Source organism: Coffea arabica, chromosome 2e, assembly GCF_036785885.1.
Source record: "Coffea arabica cultivar ET-39 chromosome 2e, Coffea Arabica ET-39 HiFi, whole genome shotgun sequence".
Lineage (NCBI taxonomy): Eukaryota > Viridiplantae > Streptophyta > Magnoliopsida > Gentianales > Rubiaceae > Coffea > Coffea arabica.
In genome coordinates this window covers 11,409,747-11,431,903 of record NC_092313.1, presented here as the reverse complement: position 1 = coordinate 11,431,903, position 22,157 = coordinate 11,409,747, and the positions used below count along the sequence as shown (strand labels likewise).

General features: G+C 35.2%; 1 protein-coding gene and 1 long non-coding RNA gene across 3 annotated transcripts; both read right to left on the bottom strand.

Annotated features, from left to right (window-relative positions):
• Positions 1-879: 879 nt before the first annotated feature.
• On the bottom strand, positions 880-11,737 carry LOC113730950 (RNA polymerase II C-terminal domain phosphatase-like 1). 2 transcript variants are annotated; one of them, XR_003458428.2, is made up of 18 exons: positions 10,805-11,729; positions 9,196-9,675; positions 8,684-8,894; positions 8,415-8,572; positions 8,227-8,297; positions 7,996-8,101; positions 7,791-7,874; positions 7,029-7,619; positions 6,881-6,944; positions 4,967-5,097; positions 4,820-4,873; positions 4,252-4,348; positions 2,785-3,020; positions 2,615-2,701; positions 2,080-2,145; positions 1,875-1,948; positions 1,719-1,790; positions 1,628-1,653 (listed from the first exon to the last, which is right to left on the bottom strand). XR_003458428.2 is itself a non-coding variant. In XM_027255954.2 (17 exons), exons 1-17 carry the CDS (start codon positions 11,090-11,092, stop codon positions 1,545-1,547), a joined length of 2,907 nt encoding a protein of 968 aa, XP_027111755.1. In that variant the 5' UTR covers positions 11,093-11,737; the 3' UTR covers positions 880-1,544. The 2 variants fall into 2 exon arrangements, 1 of the variants encoding a protein (XP_027111755.1); XM_027255954.2 differs by lacking the exon at positions 1,719-1,790 and having other exon boundaries at positions 880-1,653; positions 10,805-11,737.
• A 4,958-nt stretch (positions 11,738-16,695) lies between these two features.
• LOC113730949 (uncharacterized) lies at positions 16,696-17,806 on the bottom strand. Its single transcript, XR_003458427.2, has 2 exons — positions 17,403-17,806; positions 16,696-17,136 (listed from the first exon to the last, which is right to left on the bottom strand). It is a non-coding gene; the product is annotated as an uncharacterized lncRNA (long non-coding RNA).
• Between the last annotated feature and the right edge of the window lie 4,351 nt (positions 17,807-22,157).

Genomic DNA, 22,157 nt, shown 5'->3' with positions numbered 1-22,157 from the left:
TTTGACAGTTGCCCCTATTTACATGGTTTTATGTTAAAAGTTGCCTAGAGAATATTTGACAGAATATCAGCCTACTATTCATATGTTCATATACTCATGTTTAGCGAAATATCACAGATACAAAGTTTAGAGAAATAGACCTTCATTTTTCCTTTTTTTTTTTGTTTTCAATTATATACTCAGAATGAGATACAAAAAACTACTTCACACAATAATTGTAAACTTCCGTCCCACATCGTTAGGATGTGGGTTCTTTAACCTGGACTTAAGGTCCACAGGTTTACCTTCCAGTTACCAATTGGCTGGATAGGTAAGCTTTGTGGGTCCCCCTTAGGTTACCTCTTAGGTCCTCTTAACTTTAATCCCCAGTCATATTTAATTAGTTGGGTGTGTGTCTTATATCGTTTTATTCGATAAAAAAAAAAAAACACAATAATTGTAAACTAAACTACCATAAACAATCCAAAGCTTAAGCTAAATGAGTACGATTAAGTGCAAGAATTGACATGCGTCCTTCCTGCGCGATGATTCTCAAATAAGTTCTTATATAAACATGTTTTGAGAAATTTTTGTTTTGCGAGCCTCTGAATGATTTTTGCGCAAACAGCTATATGTTTTCTGCTTTTTGCTCGACCAAAAAACACGCGAGTCCATTAAAATGTTTTGATATTGTTGAAATTATAGGAGTAGTATTCTCTCAAATTTCATTTATCCATCATGCGAGCTTTCATTTACCTCCAATTTCTTTTGTTTTTTCGTTCTTTTCATAGTTTTTGTGGTCTACACATTTGCTGAGCTTCAACAGTTATCCCTCTTTCCCATTGTTGTCAATACCCTTGGATGATAGCAGTAATTTAACTAATTAAACATGAAACACAATGACGAAAAAGCCAATTTATCATTGGGCTGGGGTGGATTGGCCAAGTGAAATGGAATGTATCATCCAGATCAGTGACCCTGCACAACATCAACATCAACAAGAAAGAGCTCCTAAAACTGAACAAAACTTTCACTTTCATCTTTCATCCAGAAAGTGAAATAGGAGCCAGACCATTGAACCAATGTACTGTTAGCATTCAGTGAATCCTCTCCAAAATCCACGTTCTACACCCGATGAAAGCGTTCCATATTCCCGGTATAATTATACAACCACCTCGAACACAAATTCGAGGGACACAGCTCTACCACATTCATGGCTCATGGCTGCATTCAATGTCAGAAAAGAAGATATACACAGTGCCCGTCTCGTTTTGCTTCCCAATTGGCTTGTGAGGGCCTTTTGCACCCTCGCGCAACAAACTCCTACGGTAGTAGTCCACGAACGTCCTGCAACATGTACAATTTTGAACGGCAGCAATATGGCAAAGCATTTCCCTTGTCTTCAAAAACTTGCAACTATATCAGCAGCAGCCTGTAAAACTGATCTAAAACAGTTGGTTGGAACATGACCTAATCATTGCTCCCAAATTCTCTGGTGTCACCGCATAAGCTACAAGTCTCTCTGCAGATGCTATACTGCCAAGGTGCAATTAGGACATGAAGAATTACGGTACGGGAGAAGCATTCTTTGGATATCTTGCAGAAGATGGCATCCGCTGCAGAACCCTGGAAAACTCCGGTTTCAATCTTTTGCTTGACATCCCCTGCCATGGTCTGATGAAAAAGCAGTTAGTAAACATAAAGCAAGTGGAAGTAGCCTAGGAAAGCTGAGAAAACACCTGCAGCAGCATCATAAACAAGCATGTAATTATGCTATCAAGGTTGTTGACAGTTTCGTAGAATTCACCTACCTAAAGCACGCGAAATAGTCCACTTTATTGACAAGAAAACAAGACAATCTAATGTAACAACAATGTGATGGCAAAACAACTCACCTGGGAGAGCCCTGACGCTTGTGACCATATGAACCAAGCATTGATTTCAAGGTTCCAAGGGCCTTTTCAGCAGCCTAGACAAGAAAACTGAGTTCAACATTTCATGCAGAATGAGTATAAACTTCCGACATTTCAGCCGGGCACAAAGGTTCCACTTAGAATGTTTCAGGAGGAGAAGAAATTTAGAAACAAAACTACATGGTACCTGTGATTTTGCTTCATCCCAGTTTATCCCAATTCCCTTTCCTAACACCTGTCCATCTATTTCAACCTAGAGCATGATCAACAGCACAGATTAAACAAAGTAAACAGGGATAAGAGAAAAGATTATCTCAATCCTATAGGTGCATCAGCATGTCCAAGCAATTAAATCCAGACAAAAGGAAGACATTTCGAACACACCGGTGGAGCAAAAGTAGTTAGATATGTACATCCAGTGCAAAGAAGAACATAATATCTGCTTAAGACCTCAAATATGTATTTAGGATCACGAAAAAGTCCCAACAACCAACGAGCATAAATCTAGAGGTATCTCATAAGCTTTGCAATGTAGATGAAAGACCCTACACATGTGAAGTTACCAATCATTTGTAAGCATCCTTTTTTTGACATATTCGTCCTGTATAAACATAAAGCTAAATGCTTTCGTTTTGCACAAGAAGAATTAGAAAAACAGGGAAGCAGCTTCATGTAAGAAAATGACACAAAAACCAGCTACTAATTGAGAGGAAAACATTCACCTGTGCATACACTTCATTCTTTTGGCCAGGATTAGCTGAAAGCTGAGGCTGAGTTTGGAAAGCTAAGCCAAGGCCCTCCATTGAACACTTAAGAATTAAAGAGAAATCATAAGTATACAAGTGGAAGAATAATCCCAGAAAAGGAATCACAACAGCTCCTAGAATCTTACCAGCTCTTTAAGGGCAGCAATTGGACCCACAGGTCTCTTGGACGCCTCCAATCTCGAATCCAGCACCCTAGGAGGCATGGATGCAGTAGAAAATGACCCGGGCTCCTCCTTAGGCAATTGTTGATACCCCCAAGAACTAAAATCGTTGGCAAAACCATTGTTGGATGTATTTGGGAATCTACGCCATTCCCCAGGAACAGAGCTGGAATCAGGTTTGAGAGATGATATATACTTATCTGCAAAGGAGTCTCTACCAGTCAAACCACTCAGCAAGTAACAACAGGAACTTTAAGAAGGTGAAGTTATATCAAAGGTTCCCTTCCATCCCAGGCAAAACATACCAGAATTAATTGAGGTTTTCCCAGGGAAGCAAACAAAACTAGCAAAATAGACATCATCAAGACAAAGAGCCAGCCATAAATCACTTAAACATCAATAAGACAAAGCCAGCCATCAATGTAGCTGGTATGTACAAGCATACGCTGAAATATCCATGAATCAACATGCTCATTCTTTTTTGTATCTCTCTTCATTTTCCTTAAAATTAGTTCACCAATCTCAAAAAAGACTAAAAGAATAACTAAAAGTGTGCTTTTTCACAAACAAACTTGAGGCAAGAAGCAACATTTTTCAGGAATCAGTGTCTCAGAAATATACAAAATGCCAGCTATTAAACGTTCCAACTCAAAAACTAGAAATGAATGGAGTGCTAGCTTCTTGCATATGGTGGCTTACAAAGATTAAAATAGTACATTAAGAAAAAGAAATAGAAAAGTAAAAGTTTAAAGGAATAAACTCTTTCAAAGGAAATGCATTGTAATCCCATAGTATCAATTAACTATATGTAAAAGCTACCACAAGCTAAACCTCAATGAAAACAGGGAAAAACTTATTAAAGCAGCCTCAAATGTTGAACTAATCACAATGAATCCATAGCTGAATATCAAACTTGTCCCTTTGAAGAAAAAGAAGTTTTGAACTTATTTGTCAGAAAACCAGGAAAAACGAAAGGTCAAACTCCACAGTTCCTACTCTAAGAAGCGAGCTAAGAGTTCAACACATGGAAGCCACAGAACTGCATATGCCATTTCGTGTCTTGATGTATCACAAAATAATTCTAGAACATTCTATACCTGCCTTGCTTTACTTGCACGAGAATTAACACAAGATTTTCCAGTCTGTATTCAAATAAAAGATACATATATCTTCAGAAGATAGAACCCAAACAAAAGTATATCGAAATATACGAATTACACTTTCTCCTCTCTCTCTCTCTCTCTCTCTCTCTCTCTCTCTCCCTCTCCCTCTCCCTCTCCCTCTCCCTCTTCCCCCCCCCCCCCCAACTCTTCCCATCCTTGGGCTAGTGGAATCATCACATCACAAGTCAATTATATTTGGATCTAAAGGTAAACTGCATACAAAACCTGAAAGCATTTTAAACCTCAATGTAAACAACAACAAACATACCAGCCAAATTCATAAGTGAACCGTCAGCAGCTTGACGCTGTGCTTCCCTTCTGGTCCTACCTATCCCTTCACCAATTTTCTCTCCCGCAAACCAGACCTAAAGGGAATAAGAAACATGATAATCAAGGTCCAGCATGCACGTAGTAATCAAGATAACTTTGTAAACCAAATGTACAGCTTATTACAAAAACGTTGAGGCATTGTGAAAAAATGCATGCTTTTATGGCAAATCTGTCAAAAGGGTTTTATATTTCTTCATTTTTTGGAAGGAATGGTGGACTTTTTCAGATATATATTGATTACTCAAATACTATTTATTGAAACTAAGTCTTCATTCCCATGTTTGTTTTTGTATTAAATTTTGAGTGACTAATATTTTATCTGTTTGCTTTGCGGAAATGTGACATGAAAGAAAGAGACAAGGACACACAAACACACACACACACACACACACACAGAGAATAACATAAATCAAAATATGTATATCAATCATTATATTTTCTCCTAATTAACAAGGTTAATGGTCAAAACTGATGTAATTGTTCAATCCATGAAGAATTTAAACAACCTCTGCACAGAATTGCAACTCCGAGCTTGAAACCAATGCTTGCTTGAACTCCACCTGTGAGCAAACAAGCCAGGCATCATGAGAATTCCAGACGAAAGCAAAGCTAAAAAGCCTGGGACTGTCAAGAGGTGTCTAATTGTCTCATACCTTTGTTCCGCATTTGAATGCAATATCATGCAAAGCTCCAATAGGTGTTTCAGCCTGTGGATCAATTTGTCCAGATTCAAGGTCAAGATCTCTATTCGCTGAAGATGATCGAACCATGGAAGCTTCTTCACCTGAAAAAATGCAACTCCCAAAAAACAAATAAGAATAAAAAGGTAACCACAAGGATGTTTCATTACATACATCTGATTATGAAATTACCCATAAAAGAATATAACAGCATATGATGGGTTTTTGCCAAAATGTCAACAAAATGCATCAAAATCTTCCATACCACTCCACAAGAGCCTTACATAAGATTTATGGAAAAGACCAAGGCCAAGTTAGCACCAATTTCAATAACCTTATGCTACACTGAATTTTAAGTCCGAGTTCAATCCCCTATACCCTTTTTCCCAACAGGAAGAACCAATCCTGTTCATTTTCACATTTAGGACTTAAATACATCACAAGCATGTCCCAACATAAGCAGAGAAAAGTACACACACTTCATTGTTATTTATTTTTTAATTGCATGTACATCTGGGCACATCAGACATCCAAACGAATTATCCTTTATAGTAAACCTATCCTGTTTAAATAACAATGAACTGGATGCTATAAACTATTAAAAGGTACAAGACCCTTCATATGATACAAATTCATAGAGGAAGAGCACAAGAGAGAGATCACAAATCCATTACTGCTGGTGGATCCAGATGGTTCGGCAACAGATGACCAAATATAAAATGAGAAATTAAAACTAGATGAAATCTTTTTTATTTGACAATCAAATTACCCTCATCCAAAATGTCCTTATATTAATTCCTTTTCCTTTCTCATTTTCCCCCCAGAGAGAGAGACAAAGAATAAATCCGAAAATACAAACAGGCAATGCACAGATATCATGTCTTTGCCAGCAAAGTTCATAACTGGCCTATTAATAGCCCAGAATCAAATAATTACAAAAGCTGCCATAGATAGGTTTCTAGTAAAAAATACATTAAAAAAAAAAAGAATCAGTAACAAACCATCATGCAGGCAAAAGCAAATTAAGTACACAACAAAACCTGTGCACTTATCTGAACCACAATAACAGTCTGTTTCCTTACATAGGCAACGATTGATCAACAAATATTTCTGCCATTTAATGTGTGGATAGGCGGTTCACTCCTCCATAACTACTAGTAACAAATATCAAACTCTATGTATTCAAGAACCATTCAATTGCAAAATTTAATCAAAGCTTTGCCCACTCAATGAATCTGTTACTGAAGAGTCATAGTACAGGGATAAAAAATTATACATCCCTTTCAAGTGCAACTTCAATATTTATGACCGGGTAGGACAGTATTAGCCAAATTAAAAAATTCAACCACCATATAACACAATTTTGCTCACTAAAAATATCTATGTTGCACCCCCAAGTCTCAATCCAAGACATATGAAACTTCATAACTCGTGCAATTTAGAGCCTTCTTCTCCAATGATCAATGCTAGTGAAAGGACACATCATATGTATGTGCTATCTAAAACAGAATGGAATAATATGTATCAAGTATCGGGTAACAGAATTAGGAATTTTACAACGCAGAATGAAGTTAGTTGTTCAAAACTTCATCAATTACTAAAAGTTGCTAACTTCTACTGACATTATCCATACTTTTGCAGACATAAGATGCATTTGCAAAATTCCATCTTTATTAATTATAAGAGCTTAACTTTTATGCTAAGTGGGATATTTTATAGAAAAAAAAATTATGAATAAGCCTCTAAGAGGATCTATTTCTAAAAATGTTAAGCATGTAAACAACATACTCATCCAATCAAAGTCTGCAATTCAGTCTGCAAAATTACTTTGAGATGTCCCACATAATTGTGATTACAATACACAAGCACAGAAAATTCAAGGCTTACCAGAAAATGATGGGAAACTGGCAACTGGCTGGTTTAATCTCAAATGATCCTCTCTAGGAAGTGTCTGCACAAAGAAACTCCCACAACATCAGCACCATTCACATGACAGCTCAAACCCATGAATCATATTAAAAGAAGTATGAATTACCTCCTTCAGCATCCTCTGGTTTTCAAGAAAAGCTCTATCAGGCGGGACAGCACTCTCTGCTTTTTGGAGAAAAGGAGAGTGACTCGAACGGTGCTTTTCAATTTCCATAGGTTCTGAGCGCAGAGGGAAATCCTTTGGTGGTACAACTCTGTTAAGTTGTCTTGGACTCATCTCTTCATCAATTGGAAACCAACCACGTCCCTGAGCCCTCGGTGCAGAGACTTGTAATGGTGTGCGTACAGGAAACTGAGGTTCACTTGATGTGCGCTCCCTTGAGTCTTGACCATGCTGCAAAATGAGTAGTCTCCTCCTTGTATCAGGATCTAACTCTGATTCTGGGACTTCACCCTCTTCCCTAGCAGGAGAACTTTGCAAGCTTGCTTCTGGAGGAAGAATAGTTTGATTAATAGGATTTTTAAGGACAGAAGTCACTTGAGACAACTGCTGAGATGGAAAGGGAACCACTGGCCCTGACATCGTTGGTTGCAGCACAGAAATAGAAGAAGGTACAGCATATTGGACTGTGGCAACAATTTTTGGATCCAAATTTGGAATTGCCAAAGGAGCAGTGGAGGAAGCCGAAATTGCCTCCTAAATCATAAAATAATTAGTAGATCAATCACTAGCCTAACATAGATGGGGAACAGGTTCAAGTGCATAAAAGTAGATATCATATACTCGGTAAAACCAAAAAATAACAGAGGAAACTCAACCAAACAATAAGCACTAGTAAAGAAACCAAATTTTGAGAAAAGCTCTCACCTTTAATCTTCTTTCCACCTCAACATCTGCCATGCCATCAAAACCAAGTGAATCCTTGTTTCCATTTGAAGCGGAAGGATCATCCTGAACAGCTAATGTTTGAGAAACACATCCAAAGTAATTTACTGCAAAATGACTGTTTAAAAAAGCAAGCAAGCGCATACTCTGATTGCACAAGTGTTTCAAGAGCATGGCCATCACTAACCTCTGAGATTAAATAGTTGCTCACATCAGGAGGAGAAGGAATTTCTTTAATATCATCTTCATATGCAACTTCAGAAATTCGTTGCAAGAGACCCTCATCAAATTCTCTGCAACAATTAATCTCAGGTTAAAAAGCTTATGCAGACTGATAAATTAAAATCTGACTATGCTAAGAGTGGCCATTAATATGGTGCTTGTACTTCTCAACTCTAACGAAGTTGTAAAACCTTACTTGAAGAAACCACCTCTGACATTGCACGCTACATTCCTTGCAACACAGAGAACTGGAATTGCATTGTTGGCCTACAGCACAAATTATTTAATCTTGGCATCATGATATCATTAGTTAACTTTAAACAAATAACAATAAGAAGCATAGAGGAGGGTGACATAAAGAATACAGTAGTTTCCAGTACATACTTCAGCTTGAGGAGCATAATAAGGAGCAAAGGCAGGAACCACATGCACTCGAGGTTGATCCTTTTCATCCCACACTTTTAACCGGTCATCAATCACCAATGCCATCTTAGGATGACAGTTTCCATGTTGGAAAACATTGAACAACGACTTCCTCAAGCCTAAACAGAAATGCTTATATACAATTAATCCACCAAAAATATCGCAATCGAATGTGACCAAGAAAAACCTCATGGCAAGCTAAATAAAAGTGACATCTCTATGAAACTCACCAGACTTGACACAGACAATACGATCCAATAGCTCTTTCGGGTCAATCAAGTTTGAATCAGGATCAAGGAGCCGCCACATTTCTAAAGCATAGTCCCTTTCAGCCATTGTGCAAACATACACTTCAAAACGCTTTCGACCTCTTGCGGTTAAGTAGTTTCTGAGATCTTCCCATGCAGGCCTCAATCTTACAAGTACACTTGTATCACGGATCTGAGGTAATAGAAACATGAATATGAGCCCAAGTAAGAGAGTCCAACAAGCTAATTAAGTTGACCAGCAAAAGTCACAAGCCTCTAAGGTCTATGAACACTTCACCACACTCTTCTCCAACTCCCTCACCCAGCTAGGATACTATCCTATGCTCAGCAAAAACAACTACAGCAAAACTACAAACTATGGATGGGCGGTAATTTGGCATAATGCTTAACCAAACAGCTACTTCATGATCAAAGTCAATATCTAATAAAGTTCAAATTATACAATAGAAATATTAAGACGCCACATGACATACTTGAGGATTAATGCGAGTAAGGATAATGTTCTTCTCCTGAAGCCTTAAAAGTGGGCGAACAATGGTCTGGTGATTGTCTGACAAAGCAAGAACAACCTCGGGCTGAGACTTGACAACCTTCCCGTTATCAACAACCTGGTCATTTTCTGCATATTGCTTCAGTATATTTTTGTCATCCTGATAACGCTTTATTTCTGCCAGCATAGCAGAAACACGTTGTTGATCAACCTCGGAGTTTATCTTCCGCTGTAAGGCTTCAATCCTATCCTCAAAAGAGCGCATTGTGTTGGCCACGATGAGTGTTTCATCAAGATCAAACACAATACCAAGACATCTAAGGTTCAGCATGACAAGGCAAGAATTGTAAAGTCGAGATGCAACAATGAATCCCCAAAAGCAAGGGAACTGTCCTTCATGCTGTCTAGAATGCATGGCAACCAAATGAAGTTCATCTTCCTCGTCAAGTGGCATTATTGCAGTCTACAGAGACATATCAGAATTAACAGTGAGTGTAGGAAAGATCACAATAATTTGCCTTTCACAGACAATGAAACAACAAAACCAAGCTATACAATGCAAATTGTGCTCAAGACAAAATAATGCTAAAGGAATAGAAGAAAAGCATTTAATTACAGTTAAATGCAAGGAGAAAAAGTCGCATGAGGATATTCACTCATTTATTATTTCTAACGTACAGAAACTTCAGATACAAAGAATTAGAGCCATATGACATAAAACCCCATGTGCCCTTTCGGTGATAAGACTTCTGTGACAAAATCAGTTAAGTACAGATTAATGGCTTTGAAGTATTAATGATCAAAGTGTTGTTACATAATATAAGTCCAGAAACACATATGCAATCTAACAGCCTCAGGAGGGAAAAGAACAACCCTGTTTAATAATATCTTTTATTCCCACTTTCAAACTTTATTATGGTTTCCCCAATCTATACAATCTGCAGCTTCCACAAAAGGAATATGCTTGGGGCCATACGCAGTAGCACATTCTAACAAAATAACTTTGTCACAAGATCAAGGTTGAAAACTCTCCAAGAATCATTTTTGTTCCAATTTATTTCTAAGGAAAAAGAAATTGTTCATGCAGAATTTTCCGAGCACATGTATTTCAGTCGATCCATCCAATCATGTCTGCAGAAGTACAACAAAAGAGATCAGTTCAGGGTACACTCCAATTCATGTAAAATGGAAAGCCAGTTCTGGGTTCATTCAGTCCTATTCAACAAAACCACTGATAGAAATTTGAGGGTCCAGGTCCAATCCTGTCCAAAGTCCAGGTTCAAATCCAAAATTAGGGTTTCCACATTTTTTACTCCGAAAATTAGGGTTTCCATTTCTCAACTTCAGGGAACATCGTTAACCCTTCAAATTAAGATTCACTCCTCTTTACCAACAACTTAAAGCAAGTCAGATTCTTCTTCTTTTTTTCTTTTCATTTAGTCTTCTAAAAAAATGTTAAAATTTTTATGGTTCCTTTAGTCCTCAGTGTACTAAAGAGAGAGACAGAGGTGAGAGCAGAGAGCAGAAAGCTGAGCTGAGTATTGAGTAATTATTGCCAGCTTCTGGCAGGTGGCAGGTTCTTTGTTCAATACCTTATTTTCCCTGAGACAAGTGGCGTGCAAAATGGAAAGCGGCGAATTCTGTTGAGACTTGTCTTTCAACTCCAGTTTGAAGCAAAGCCCGCCTGAGTCTGACGAAGAAGAAGTAACAGTATGCAGCACCGCCAGTGGCGGACACCTTTCACTTGACTGAGAATACTCAGAGATCCGAATTTCGTCCCTGTCCCACACGACACCGTTCTGATCATCAATACTATACACTTCCACTTCCCCCAGTACTCTTTCCCCTTCTATCAAATTCACCACCACCGCCGCCGCCATTATTTAAAAATAGAACCCCACAAAATGAACAAATTATTCAAAGTATCAATTTGATGCCGATTTATCCGGATTCATCCAATGAGGTAGGGATTTGGCTTTCCTTCGCTTTGATTTTGTGGAAAAATCAAAAATCAAGTAAATCGGTCCCATTTTTTCATCTCAGTAGTGGTAATTCCTCTTGGAAGTTCAACGGTCCGATTTTTCCAGGTTTTTCAATCCAGAAAAGACAAAAAAAAAATCCCAAGAAAGTATATATAATAATCAAACTGGTAAAATTAGGGTTTCTTAGATCTGGTCGAACAAAAAAGGAGCTTGCTTTTGCTATGCTTTGCTTTTCTTCTGATTCTTGTTGGTGACGATGATGACGAAATTGTACTCGTTGATGACGTGTTCTCGTCCGACCGACGATGAAGTGAATTTTCGAAGAAATTTATGCATATGTAAATTTTGTGAATATTGATGATGACGATGATGACTTTCGCTTTTCGTACGACTTTTGCAAGTGTATATATATATTTTACGAGGAAGAAAAGAAGAAACCCTAGATCCACACCAAGAATAATACTACTACTACTAATGCCTGATGATGGGAAGAACAACTCAAAAGTCTGCAGGACAGGAGAGGAGATGCGACCCTGCAGAGGTGAGGAGAGAAGCTGATAATAAAAGGGATCTTTGGGGTCAAAATTGTACTTTTGTCTCTGCCTCTCTATCTCTGCTTTTCTTGGTCTGGTGCACGCATCTTTGGTGTGGTGACGTCCCAAGGTGATAATAATAACAGTACAACTTCAAATTTTCGTAGATTCTGGATTTTACCAATGTTTTTAAACTCGGACCGGTCAGTGAACCGGAGAGGTGGCCGGTTCGCGGTTCGACCGGTCCAACCGGCCGGTTCAAAGGTTCACTGTTTTTTTTTTTTTTTTTTAGTGTTAAGTACTAAATAGGTTTCATTCTACACTTGAACTTTACCAACATAACTTAATTTAAGTTATGATAATAATAAATTTTCTAAAAGTTATACACAAAACATGGAATGATAAATATAATTAAAATATCATAATTCACCACAAGTTTTCATAAATTCATTATAAACATAAATAGATACAATCCAAATGTGCACCAATTATCACAAATAAAAACACAAAAAATAAATAAATTAAATATTGAAATTCTTTTACAACCCTTAAAAAAATCCATAAAAGAGTTCAAGTTAAGACAAACTATTTGAATAGCAAACTTTTATCAGTGGCATGATAAGCAACCACACCACCTTCACAATTTCATCAACTTAAGCTGAAAAAGTTAAAATTTTATTATAAAAATATAAATCTAATTGCTCAAACTAAAAAAAACTAAAAATTTTTGAAAAACAAATATACAGTTAAACACATAAAAAATTAATTGCTACTAAACATTACTAATTAACATGTTATATTAAATTCAATGATCCTATACCATTAATTATTTTAAATTCGATTATCAATAACTTCGATTATGTGCCAACTACCATATTTTTGACCAACCCAATGTTATTATTTGTAATTCCTACCCAATTCCTACACGGATGTGCACTACTTTTGCAAAAATTTCATCCTTAATTAATCGAATAAAAATAAAACAAAAATGAGGGAAACATATGAAAATTGAGGGGAAAAAGAAGAAAATGCAAAAAATCAACTAAAGATAATAATATAGAAAAAAACCTTGAAAAGAAAAAAATTAAACTTACTAAAATGTTGGAAAACAAGAAAAGTTGAAATTTTCAACTTGTTTACAATCTGCTAAAGATAATAACCTGATAATAATGGTGAAGACTTGAGAAAATCTTGTTGTGGATATTTGGGTTAAAAATGGTTAAGAAGAAAAAATTGAAAAAAAAAATAAGAGAAGAACTTGATGTTTTAATATATTTTTTAGTCAAGTAGAATTCTCAACAAACTTAAGTACAGTCTAATGGTAAGATTGTCATATTTAAACTTGGAGACCCAGGTTCGAATCTTAGCTACACCATTCTTGATATTTTGTTGAAGAATTTAAAAAACCGCCGGTTCACGGTTCGCACGGTTCGTCCGGGTTTCAACGGTTCTCCATGAACTTCCGGCTTTAACATTAGACCGGACCGGTGACATGGCCGGTTCGCGGTCCAACCGGTCGACCCGGCCGGTCCGGTCCGGTTCTGAAAACATTGGATTTTACACGTAGTACTGTTTATTTTTTGATGCTTTTCTTACGCCACAAATGAAAAGTTCGGTTAATTCTTCAACGACCTATGCTACGCATGACTTTTTGTTTACATCATTAATTGTCTTTCGTTTTATTATTAGCTTGTAAAGAAAATGCTTTTATTATTTGTCATTGCTCTGAAAAAAATACTACTAATTTGTAACCACAAAATAGTAGTTCTAGATAATAGCACTTGGGAAAATGATTAACTCTATTACACATGAGCCATCTAAGTAAGGTAAAAAGATGTTATACTTCACCATTTTTCTCATTTTTCTTTTGGATAAAAAAAATTTTGAATGGGCTCCTCTCCGATCATCACCATGGATCAGTGCATACTCCGAGACCATAAATCATTTATAAGGATACAATGAGAAAATGACTAGTTCTCACCGCCCAAGCCAACTTGTATTGGTCACTATTTTCTCTATTATATATTGGTGTTTACAGCATGGTGTCGTCTCATGTTTAGTCAAATGTGTAGTATTTATTTATTTTTACTAATGATCTTACCGTATGTTTTTAACACATGAAATGTAAAAGTGATCAAGTTTTGGAGGTTAAGCTCAAAAAAAAATTATGGAGGTTTGATACGATAATATCTGTCAGCGATCATGTTAGAAGATGATTAATTCGAATATATATCAACCATCACTCTAGGTAACATAAAAATGATGAATCACTTTCTCATGCTTTCTTTTCATGTGTTTGTATTTAGTGAATGGGTATTTTTTTTATCTCACATACGTCATATCATAAATATGTATTATTTAAAAGTTTTATGAATAATCTCACATCTACACACACGCGATTTTAACTCACATGAAAATCAAGTGGTCAAACTATGAAGTTATGGAAATAGTTGGTCATCACACCATATTTGCGTAACGTTCAAAAAGGAATGGAGTAATGACATGTATTTGATTGATAAGGTTCCTCACGCGTTTAGTGCTTTTACTAAGATAATCTCGATGATAATGGAAAAATCTAATGTACAACAAAATGGTTTATTTTGTGAGATTTTGTTGATTTGGATGGTACCTCATTTGTGTATTTTATGAGCCATAATGGGTATTTTCTTCTTCATTTTTTTTTTTAACTTTTCCTCCACTCCCCTATTCCCTCTCTATCTCAAACTTGTCAACCAGAATTTGAACCAAATTCCCTCTCTATCTCAGCCGGAATTCTATGAGGAGGAAGTTCAACTCTCTGACTATTATAATGATTTTCTTTGTTAAATTTGAAAGATCTTGTTGATTTGGATGGTAACTTATTTATTTATCATAAATTCATAATTGTTTTCTTTGTTAAATTTGAAATATCTAGTTGACTTGGATGATAACTTGTTTTTGTATTCATGAATTTATAATGACTTTCATGCCCTTACAAATCGCCTCTAAAAAGTTATCATTTAATTATTTTATGGAAATCATGTTAGAAACCTTCCTTGATATTTTTGAAAAATTTTATTTGAATGTGCTAAGATACTCAAGTAATAAATTTAGTTCATATCAATGAGCACGGCACTAAAATTTAACGAAATTGCTAAAAATATGAAAAAGGGCATATAAACGCTTGGAAGAGAGAGAGAGAGCTTTACCTTCATTGGCCTTTCTATTTTTTTTTTGTAACACATTTGTTACCCTGATTCCAAGTCAAATCTTGTAGCAAGACGAAATTAGGAATTAGAAACACCTTTCCCCAATTTCTATCTATGCATTTATTTCACTTTTGCTAGAGGTTTTTTTTTTTTACAAGTGAGAGATTTTAAATTCAGAATTTTTTACTTACAATCACTCTTATTTCATTATTCAATTCAACCCTTCCTTGTTGAAGGAGGTTGATATTGTAATTACACTTGTTTGGATGTTGGATTATTTGCAATAATTTATTTGCCTGCATTATCAACATACTTTTCAATCATTTTTTTTATCTCACATACATCACATCAAAAAATTGTCATGATATTTTTTAAAAAATTTTCCTAAATAATTTGCTATCCAAACATACTTAAGTGGAATGGTCAAAAACGCTTTCTCAAAAGGCCAAAAAAAAAAGTCAGAAGTCTTCAGGGAGATTGCTGGACACTTGTCAATTGATGGTTGGCAACTGCATGGAGTTAGCAGTTAGATTTGGAATTGGACACACCATACCAACCTCTTTCCTATCGTCTTCACGAATAAAACGCAACCAATCCCTTCTAATTAGGGTTAATTACATTTTTCTAATTGAATTTATTTTATTGATAGCTTTTTGTCTCCCGAACAAAAACTGTCAATGTTGACAATTTCCTTATCCGTCTAGAATTGTAACATAATAAATTGCCCAAATTGCCTAACTATTATGTTGGGACTAAATTGCCTAAACATTTCCTTTTTTTTATTGACAAGAAAATTTCCATTGTGTCTTGCATCTGTAGCTTAAGATGACTTCAATCAATCTAATTAATTCTTCTTTCATGAATAGAAATATAGAATGCCTTGATGTGGTACCTTCGCATTTAGACATAAGCATTTGTGTTACTTTCCATGTTTAATTTCGTCCTACTTAATTGGTCGGTGTCTAGAGATAACGTAACTATTGCTCTAACTACTTAATTAGTCACTTGCTTATAGTAAAAAATACATGATGCGGATTGTGGTTAAACCGTTAAACATAGGGCAGCCGGTCATGCCCAAAATGCAAGTTTTTCCTATTGGGCGCTATTCATTGTTCATATTTTTTCCTTCTCAGTTTTTTTTGGTTGGCTTGTTTTTGGTCAGTTAGTTAGAGCTGTTGAACAGGGTTAATATTGTAAATTCACCATTTTCTATGGGTTCATCTTGTCCTATCAAAGTGACAGAAGAAGTAAGAAAGACTTCTAAAATTAGAGGGATGATAGGTTATATTAAGCCAAATCTCGAGAGTTTTTTGAAATTATCCCTAAAAATAATCTTTAGGCTGTAGATATGACAATTTAATTAGAGCTGTATTTTACTAACTTGACATATTATCCATCAAATAGCACCGGTGAAACCTTGAGTCCTGAGAGTAGTTATAAAATCAAGAGAACAAAATATGAAATGTACAATTCAAAATTTTAGATTTTTACTAACTTGTGAGTTTAAGAATGGACATTCTGACAAGAATTTTTTAAAAAAATTGTATAAGTCAAAAATTGACGATTATTGAATACACGATAGAGCTCCTTTTTCTCTAATACCAAGCATTTTAGATTTATAAGTTTTGGCACTTTCATCGTGTATTCAAATGCATCTCAATAAATTTACCCATCTGCATCGCAAAACTGACAGTTGGTTTGTTTGTATTAATCCTGCCTATCAGATCTATGGGCAGTTTAAATTCTACATATGGTAGTGCTAATCCCATCGGACTAAAACTCATAACAAACTTGTCCTTCTTTCCTTATTCTTTAATTCGAGGTAGAGGTGCCGCGAGTCGAGTCATACTCGAATAGCGCTATACTCCAACTCGAATTCGATAAATTTTCAATATGTTTGAGCTCAAACTCGGCTTGATCGAGCAAAATAACTTGCAGCTCGACTCCACTTGTAGAGATAACACATAAGTTCGAGCTCGATTCAATAAAGCTTGGTACAATTCTCCAACCTTGTCAAGTTCGAGTACTCGAATAAAAACTCAAGCTTTCATGCTTAGTCCAGGCATGATAGTAACAACTCAGATTCCAGAAAGGAAAAAAAAAAAAAAAATATTTCAATAAATTTGCAATGAAGCTATAAAATATTGATTTCACTGTAGGCAACTACCAACAAGCTCCTTTTTTTTAAGCCACAAAGCGCTATTTTATCCGTCGCAAAGCTCTGCCAACAAAAGCACAAATTGTCTAAAAATTGCAATTAGATTTTTATATTTTACAAGACAAAATTAGAATTGACAAGAAATTCACTATTTGATAGCAAAATCCCATACAACAACCCAATTTGGTCCCCCAACGGCTACCAGAATAGGGTTTTGGGATTATGTACTGCATCTTAGGGAATCCCATTTTTTCTTTAATTCACAAAAATTTTCTTATTCAAGCTCAATTTCAGAAGCGATAATGGAAAAATTACGGTGATTTACTTACCTTAAATGAGCTCCAAGCCTCCAATGGTTGGTTTCTTCTCCAATCTGAGTTCGTGACGTGACCTACCCATTGCTTGTGCTATTGACTTGACTGAAGCTAACCATTGAAGATTTGAGAGGCAGAAGAAGCAAGCTTTGGTGGTTTTCGTGGGCCAAAGAGTGGCTAAAAGCCAGAGACGGCATTGGCGTAAGGAGAGTGAGAGATGAACAGGTGAGTAGAGACTCGAATGAGGGGGAGCAAAATGAAGGCCGAGAGATTAGAAAGTAGAGCCAACGACAATGAAGACAATGGAGATAGCAATGGCAGCCAGAGATTCAGAGACGACTAGAGAGAGTATAGACGGGTAAATGGCGACAGAGCGTGAGAGAGACGAGTAGCTTCTTTTTTTTTTTCTTGAATTTTGAGCGCTTTTTGTTAAGGTTTTCTCTTTTTAGTATTTTCATAATTATTTTATTACTTTTTTGCCATATACAATGTGTTTGGATTGTAAATTATTTGCCCAAATATATTTGCTTACATCACCATTACAATTTTCAATACACCTTTTTATCTTTCCAGTTATCTTTTTATCTCACATATATCATATCACAAAAAGTGCTATAGTAAAAAAATCTCAAATAACTTACAATCCAAACACACTAATTTTTCTAAAGTGTACAAAACTTTTCAATAAATTTGCTAAAACATAAACCCATAATGTAATTTCATAACTAAAATAAATATATTATATAAATAATAGAACTATTTGACTCGATTCATCAAGCACTGAGTAACATACAAGGGAATTCAAACTTGATTTGAAACCTGAAACAAGTAACTCAAGCACGAAATCGAATTTCCTTAACTCGAATTGAGTTGAGCGTTTGACAGAACCAGTTGCAAGTGACTCGGTTTGCCAGCACAATAGAGGGCAACTATACCTTTTTCTTTGGTCATCTTTTTTTTTTTTTGGGTTTAATTAGTGTTGTCCTACAGGCCACAAGTTCCAATTTTAGTTCCATATTAGTCCTTTGTCCAGAAGTTATTTGACTTTTTTTTTTGTCAGCCACGATATATTTGTATAATCTACTTTATGGGGAGGAGAGTCTAAGGAAGCTATTGTAGGGGCTAGTGGATATACAAATCCAATTAGACCAAGAAAATGTTATGACACAATCTTTAGATTTTTTTCGCTGCTGGTGAGGTTTGAACCCTCACCAACAGCCCAAGGAGGGACTAAGTCCCTCCTGGTGGCCACTGAGCCATTGGCCAGTGGTTCCAGAAGTTATTTGACCAAGGTCTCTCTTGCACTATGACCTCTTTACCGTTCCGCCTGATTTGTCTTTTTCAGCCTTTTGTCTCTTCCCATTTTTGACAATTCTGCTCGTAGTAACAAGCACCATAATTCATATTTCTTGAATTCCAAAAAAAATAAATAATAACTTAAGCGTTCTCTGCTTTAAGAACTACGTAACCATCATACTATTATTCTCTGGCTTAGTTTGGGAGTTTAGGATAGGGAAAAAAAAAAGAAGGGAAAACTTAAGTTACGAGAGAGAAGAGTAAAAAAGAGAAGGGATTGTTATATTATTTGAGAGTTTTAATAATTAGTGGAATGATTTTGGATATGAAAATTATTAAATATTTGTTCAAACCTTTTTAAGGACAAAATAGGCATTTTAAAAATTTTTGACAAGGTTCCTCGAAGTTTCTTTCCATTTTCGTCCAATTTGGATGGAAAAGTTTTGACTCCTGTTCATCATAATAAATCCTTCCATTTTCTTTCTTTTTTATATTACTAAAAACTAACAAACAAATGAAAATTAAGCCTTGTTTGGACAGCCATTTTCCACCAGAAAATTGCGTTGTTTTCCGTAATCACATTTCCCTATTATCTTTTTTTTCTCACATACATCAAATCGTTACAATAATTTTTCTACAAAAAATCATAGAAAATGCAATCCAAACACAACCTAAGGCCTTGCTTGGATTGAAGGTTTTCGTCGGAAAATATTATCGTTTTCCGTGATCACATTTCCCTATCACCTTTTTCCCTCACATATATCAAATCGCTACAGTAATTTTTCCATGAAAAATGACGGAAAATGCAATCCAAACACAACCTAAACTTTCGTTTCTTTCCCTTTTTTCTAGCCAAATCCTCAATTCCCAAACCAAGCCATAGTGAGTACTAAAGGAGAGGAGTATAGATTGTTTCCCTTCTTCTTCACTCACTTTTTCTTAATGGAGGATTCAATCTGATTGATTAATTTAATCCTTTAGTTGTGGATCATGGGAAACCTATGATTTTCGGTCTTCCAAAGTCATATTGAAAAAGCAATCACACGACATTTGGCAAAACCCTGCTACTCTTTGTTATATTCTTGGCTGCTTGCTAGGTAGGATCATGTAACTTTCAAGCTTTTTGATTTTTCTCTTTTAATGCTTAGAGTCTCTCCGTTGAACTAAAAAAAAAAAATGATAGCATACATTGAAATAGAAAAGTGTCATATTATATCAAGTGCATATTGTTTTCATAAATTTGATCAATCTATTGTCAGCATCAAGCTTTTCATAGAATCCAATATTAACTTATCATAGGTTCGAGATTTTCATACCTTAATACGTATTATTTAGGTATCCTATTTGATAACTCAATTTAACACTTAAAGTTAATAGGTTCAGATCTTAATATGTTCAGTTGCGTTTAGTAACAAAAAATAGAATGTTTAAATTAATTAAGTGGCATTGAATTTTTTAGATAAAATTTGGTTAAAAAAAATAAGTGATAAACTATTCACTTATCACTTAATATGATATATACCAAAATGTATCAAGTTTAGTACTTAACTATTTAATAACATAATGGATTGAGATTTTATATTTTAATTTTATTAAACGCACCCTAAGTTGCTCAAATTTGCGTTTGATAAAATTGAAATCTAAAAAATTTGAATTTATTAAAATTTTAAATTGTTAAATATTAAATCTAATACATTTAAATATATATCACAAATCGCTCAAGAACAAGCTACAATCACCTTGCACAAAAAGAATGAAAAACACAAAAGAATGAAGAGTTCTCCATTTGGATTGACATGTTTTTAAAAAATTAGTTCTTCGAATATATTGCTACACCAATACACAAATAAAAAACTATACAAAAAAATATAATTCATACAATATATAAAAAATAACTCACAAATATATACAAAAAATTTAAAAATAAATTTTACAATATCTTTCACCTATCACCACCACTCACCACTACCACCACTCACCACCGCCATCAACCCATCATCATCATCCTCCTCTTCCTCTTCCCTTCCCCCTCACTCCTAGATCGAGGCCTATAGTCTCCAAATTGGGACTAGAAAATTGTGACATTCTGGTTATGACTAAAGGCCTCGATCTTGTTGAGACCAGATCGAGGGGGAGGAGAGGACCGAGAGGTGGGGGGAAGGGAAGAGAGAAGGGGAAGGGAAGAGGAAGCTAAAGGGGGAGGAGGAAGCTAAAGGTGATTGTAAGTGGTAGTATTAATTTTTAAAAAGTACCATAAAAATATTGTAATTTTAAAAGTTATCCCAAAATATATTTAAAAAAATTCCTCAAAAAATATATTTACAGTAAATTTTTTTAATATATATTATTATAGTAAAATATTTCAAAAACACCGTAAAAAATAGCTAATTCAAACGGAATCACAGAAAAGGTGAAAGGTTTACAACAAAAATCAGTCGTGATTGGTAATTTTCTGATCAAGTCACATGCTAAAAAGTGACGATGGTCCACAGTATCCACAGCACCAAATCCTCACCAACCCAGCCGGCCCCTCTCATTCCCCTTAGCTAATTTGCTGTGCGAAGTACGAAAAATGCATGTGAGCAAATACACAGTGCAGCTATCAGAACAGTTCTTTACACCTAAAACACCTTCCATTCTTATCAAAAATCTTTTATGTCACTTCATCTTCACACTCCCTTTAGAATTGTGAACACGATTTTAGGTAATTTTCACTCCCTTTGTCAACACTGCTACATATTACCGTCTCTCGTCTCTCTGCCTTGGCGGGTGCAACTATGAAGAAGTATGCCATTGAAATCTTGGTCTAATATTCAAAATTGAACTTCAGAATAAGAGTTAATTGGTTTAAATTTTACTAGAAGTGCTATTTTTTCACCAACTAGGCCTAGCACAATCAAATTAGAATTGTGCGAATACAATTTTTTTTTTTTTTTTTTTACAAAATGTACAACAAATTTTTAAAATGGTAACTCATTTTACCTTATATAATCATTGTAGGTCTTCCATATGATAGCCAGAATTAGTGGAATCATTATAACAAATATTCGATCTACTTTTACGTAAAACCTTTATTTTATTTCCCTAACCATAGCTACAGTTAACTGATTTATTAAAGAAAAACACCGAAGCGAGAGTGAAAAGGACTATTACTAGAGCGAAACCATGCTAATAAATAATACATATACATTGATGTTTTTGAGATATGGTGTTGTATTTGAAAAATATTTAATCCATATAAATTATTTGAAAAAAAAGCATCGTGTATAGAAATTTTACTGATAATTCACATAGTTGGTGCTTATTCGTACCATAAAATCAACTCTAGAGGTAAAATTCATTGATAATTGTTAAATTGTGAGTTTTTAAGAGTAAAGCTGGTTTATTGTTGCTTTTATCACATAATAGTAGGTGCTTATTTATCACCTTAAATTAAATAAGTTTAGAATGCTAGTAAATAAAAGTAAACAGCAA